Below are 4,382 nucleotides of genomic sequence, written 5' to 3'. Positions count from 1 at the left end.
TACCCTATGGCATGTTTAAATACCTATAAGAATGTGGATGAACTGCGGTCTATAGCTCTAACCATACACACTCTCTATTGCTACATGATGATGTTATTGTTTTTATTGTTATTATTATGACTTATTTGTTGTTGAGGAGCTCGCTTGCCCCAAGCATTTCATTACACCGTCTACGGCTGTTTTCCCTGTAGCCTATATGATAAATAAACTTAGTGATATAAATAAACGTATACATTTTATTTGATCTAGGTCAGTGGGCTCAAGGGCACCGCGTAGCCTATATATGTGTATATATGTTTTAAATATTAATATCGCGTATATCCATATCGCGCCGTGTGTGTGTGTGTGTGTGTGTGTGTGTGTGTGTGTGTGTGTGTGTGTGTGTGTGTGCGTGTGTGCGTGCGTGTGTGCGCGCGCGGGGTAGGCGGGGCTGCCCAGACCGTGCATACCGGAGCAGCCCCCGGGAGAGAGCTCGAGCCGGAGCTGACCGTTCCCGGTAACGGTGAAGAAGAACGAACGATGGCAGAACGACAGCAGCAGAAGCACGAAGGCAGGGTGAAGATCGGACATTACATCCTGGGCGACACGCTCGGCGTCGGGACCTTCGGCAAAGTGAAGAGTTGAGTCATGTTTCAGACTATTATATGTATCTGCTGTTGTGTGCACCGTGAACGGTTGTTGTACGGGATTCGGTAGTAGGCTTACGGTAACGCTTTTTACCTATCCCTACGTGAGTGTTCAACTTGGCCGGCGGGTCACGTTACGCATTGTGCGTAGTAGGGGATACGTAGCTACACACGGTGGTTGTTATTGACACGTAACATGTGTTGGAGAATCTCTTTGGTTTGAAAGGCGAATTCTTTTCAACACTTGTCGGTCCTGCTGGCGTCGTTATCGTGTTAATGGCTCTGTAATCACCCCGGGGAACAATAGGAGCTGGGTGGTAGTAGATAGGCCACAACATTGCCCTAATCAGAGATTGACACTACTTTGGACGAGGTCTAGTCGTTAACTAGTCGTAAACGATAACACGTGAGAATCAAGGACCCCAATTGAAATAAGCCAGTGGCTTTCTTGGGTTTTTATCCTGTTAGTTGACCTTGTATGTAATATGTACTTTCATGTACCTACTTCTGCAAATCTTCTAATAAAGTTTTCAATCAATTTCAAAACGTATGGTGTGTTAAGAGAAACGCAGAACTCACATGCTTAGAGAATAACAACAGCTGATGGAAACCCCATCAATACGCAGCTCCTATGTAGAGAGCTGACCACTGCCTCTGTCCCTGGCTGCTACCCGTCCGTCTACGACAATGTAGTGACATTGTCGGTCCCAGTAGACCCAGGCAACTACCGACCTGTTTCTATTCTTAATTCCATCTCGAAACTTATGGAAAAAATAGTTTATGAACAGGTCGATAGGTACCTTACCGAAAAAAAGCTGATGTATGAATTTCAATCAGGATTCAGAACATCCCATTCCACTGACACATGCCTTCTCTATTTGAACGACCACATCAACCATGAGGTGGACTCGGGCAAGTACTGCGGCATGGTCATGCTGGACCTCCAGAAGGCCTTCGACACAGTAGATCACCACATATTGTTAGATAAACTGAAAGCAATAGGGTTCGATAGAACATCGGTGAGCTGGATGCAATCCTACTTAGAGGGGAGGGAACAGGTGGTTAGTGTGAACGGAACACTGTCCCCCCCCCTCCCAGTGACCTGCGGCGTTCCACAAGGAAGCATTTTGGGACCTTTACTGTTCCTAATATATGTGAATGACATGTCATCAGCATGTGATTGCAATTTATTCCTGTTCGCGGATGACTCGGCTCTGCTGGTCTCTGACAGGGACATATTGCAGGTGGAAAAAGCGCTAAGCACTGAACTGAGTAGAATCTGCATCTGGCTAGCTGACAATAAACTATCAATACACCTAGGTAAAACTGAAACCATCCTATACGGATCCCCATCTAAACTCAGAAAGGCTGAAAATTTTAAAATAAAAGTGGGTAACATTAATATCACAAGAAAAGAGGATATTACATACCTGGGCTCCATCTTAGAGGCAAATCTTTCCGGAGATAAAATGGCAGCAAAAGTAATCAAAAAAGTTAACCATAGAACTAGATTCTTGTACAGGATATCCTCACTTGTCAGTAAAAACACACTGAGGACCCTATCAGGAGCTCTCATTCAATGTCACTTCGACTATGCCGTAACATCATGGTACTATAGAACCACAAAGGCCCATAAAACAAGACTCCAGACAGCCCAAAATAAACTGGTTAGGCTTCTGCTAGGTCTCAACCCTAGGACACATCTAACCGCTGCTCATTTTTTGAGCCTTGATTGGCTACGAGTAGTTGACAGAGTGCAGCAGCTTGCACTGGGCCTGGTCTTCAAGATACGCTACACCACAAAGACACCCAAGTACCTGTCAACATACTTCCAAAAAGTGAACAACGTCCACACATACAACACCAGAGGAAGCTCCACGAACCACGTTCAACCGCGTTGCACCACAAACAAGGGGTTAAACTCGTTTGCAAACTATGCAGTAAAAATGTGGAACGCCCTTACTATAATCTTAAAGGAGTGCAAAACACTGCCCACCTTCAAAACCACTCTCAAAAAACATTTACAGGAGGCTGCAATCCGTAACTGGACCCTCTAAATCAAAAATCAGATTAAAAGACCCGAACTACCCACTGTACATACTTGGTGTTTTGTCCCCCGCCCCCACCTGTGGTGTATGTCCCCACCTGTCCTACCCGCTGTACATACCTTATGTTTTGTTGTATTGTTCTTCCCATGATGGATGTGTGTTTATCTTGTAGATAGTAATAGTTATTTGTCTGTATTATCTTGTAGATAGTACTAGTTTTTTTGTCTGTATTATCTTGTAGATAGTACTAGCTTTTTTGTCTGTCTTACATGTAACGATGAATTGAGAATCAAGGACCCCAATTGAAATAAGCCAGTGGCTTTCTTGGGTTTTTATCCTGTTAGTTGACCTTGTATGTAATATGTACTTTCATGTACCTACTTCTGCAAATCTTCTAATAAAGTTTTCAATCAATCAATCAAATCCCTTTAATGACACAGTAACTATTCTTTATCAACACCTCAAACACACATGTACTGTGTTTGGAAACGCAAAAGGGGCGTCGCCGTCCCACAAGGTCACGCAGCATGCGTGTGTGTGTGTGTGTGTGTGTGTGTGTGTGTGTCTGTGTGTGTGTGCGCGCGTGTGTGTGTGTGCGTGCGTGTGTGTGTATGTGGCGTGAGAAATAAATGATTCAAACTGCGCCGAGGAAACTTGTTTCGACATGTTTCGAGGGACCTGATAATGACCAAAAAGCCCAGTGCCACTATGACTCTAGTGTTTCCAATAGCGGGTAGGCTGTCATAGGATAACGTAAGGCCACTTCATTCGACATTATTATTATTCTACTATACAGCCAACACCGCTCGGTGGTCCTGGTTCAGAAAGCTTCTCTCTTGCACGCAGACCTCCGATTATAACGCTCAGCTGAGTATATCTTATGCCTCATTATGCACATTACCCCTCTCCTTCCTCCTCCGTCGGCCCAAACGGGTAGAAAGCGTGTGTCCGTCCTTGGCAACTCAGGAGAGACTAAACAGGTTATTTAGTTTGACCCGTCAGCACAGACTGTCCTTACAGGCCTGTCAGGAGGGGCGACTGTGTGTTTCTTGCACACACTTTGACACAGACATCTTATCAGAACAATGTTGTTATGAGCCGACCAAGGCCAGCGCCGTGCTCCACTACCACACCATGACCATGTAGCCTAACCACTGACCCTATCCACTGACCTGTCAGTTCCCTCCTCCAATGACAGATTTTCCATAATATCCCCATCATCAATGTATTAGCTACTGTTGTTTCCAGTGCTGATGTATGTTTCCAGTGCTAGACTAGACTACGGGCCGGTTTCAGAGACAAGGCTTAAGCCTAGTCCTGGACTAAATCACACTTTCAATGTAAAATCTCCATTGAAGATGTTTTTTAGTCTAGGATTAGGCTTAAGCCTTGTCTGTGAAACCGGCCCTAAATGTTTCCAGTGTTAGACTAGACTCAGCAAACATGTGTTTCCTGGTGTGTGTCCCTGGAAGGTAGTACCAGGAAGACTAGCTGTCGTCTGGGCGTCAGCTTATGGGGATCCTTGCTAATGAACAAATAAACGGTCACCAGGATTTACGGAAACGATTTGCATAAAAGCTACCAACAGCTGTCTCTCTCTCTGTCTGTCACTCACTCACTCACTCACTCACTCACTGTCTGTCTGTTTGTCACTCACTCACTCACTTTCTTTCTCTCTCTCTTCTCTGCAGGCATTGGCATCATGCAT

At 44.9% G+C, this 4,382-nt stretch overlaps 1 protein-coding gene across 2 annotated transcripts in view; it reads left to right on the top strand.

The window, feature by feature from the left end:
- Positions 1-519: 519 nt before the first annotated feature.
- The window catches only part of prkaa2 (protein kinase, AMP-activated, alpha 2 catalytic subunit), a gene marked incomplete at both ends in the record, with an annotated part of 14,879 nt that continues 11,016 nt past the window's right edge, over positions 520-4,382 (top strand). For both annotated transcript variants that reach the window (XM_080550710.1, XM_080550709.1), the window contains one exon: positions 520-619. In XM_080550710.1, the coding sequence (XP_080406836.1) occupies positions 520-619 (100 nt within the window). The remainder of the gene's footprint in view (positions 620-4,382) is intronic.

This window comes from Nansenia antarctica, assembly GCF_963989245.1.
Source record: "Nansenia antarctica genome assembly, contig: SUPER_7_unloc_1, whole genome shotgun sequence".
NCBI classification, from domain to species: domain Eukaryota; kingdom Metazoa; phylum Chordata; class Actinopteri; order Argentiniformes; family Microstomatidae; genus Nansenia; species Nansenia antarctica.
This window is presented reverse-complemented; position numbering and strand designations above follow the sequence as displayed.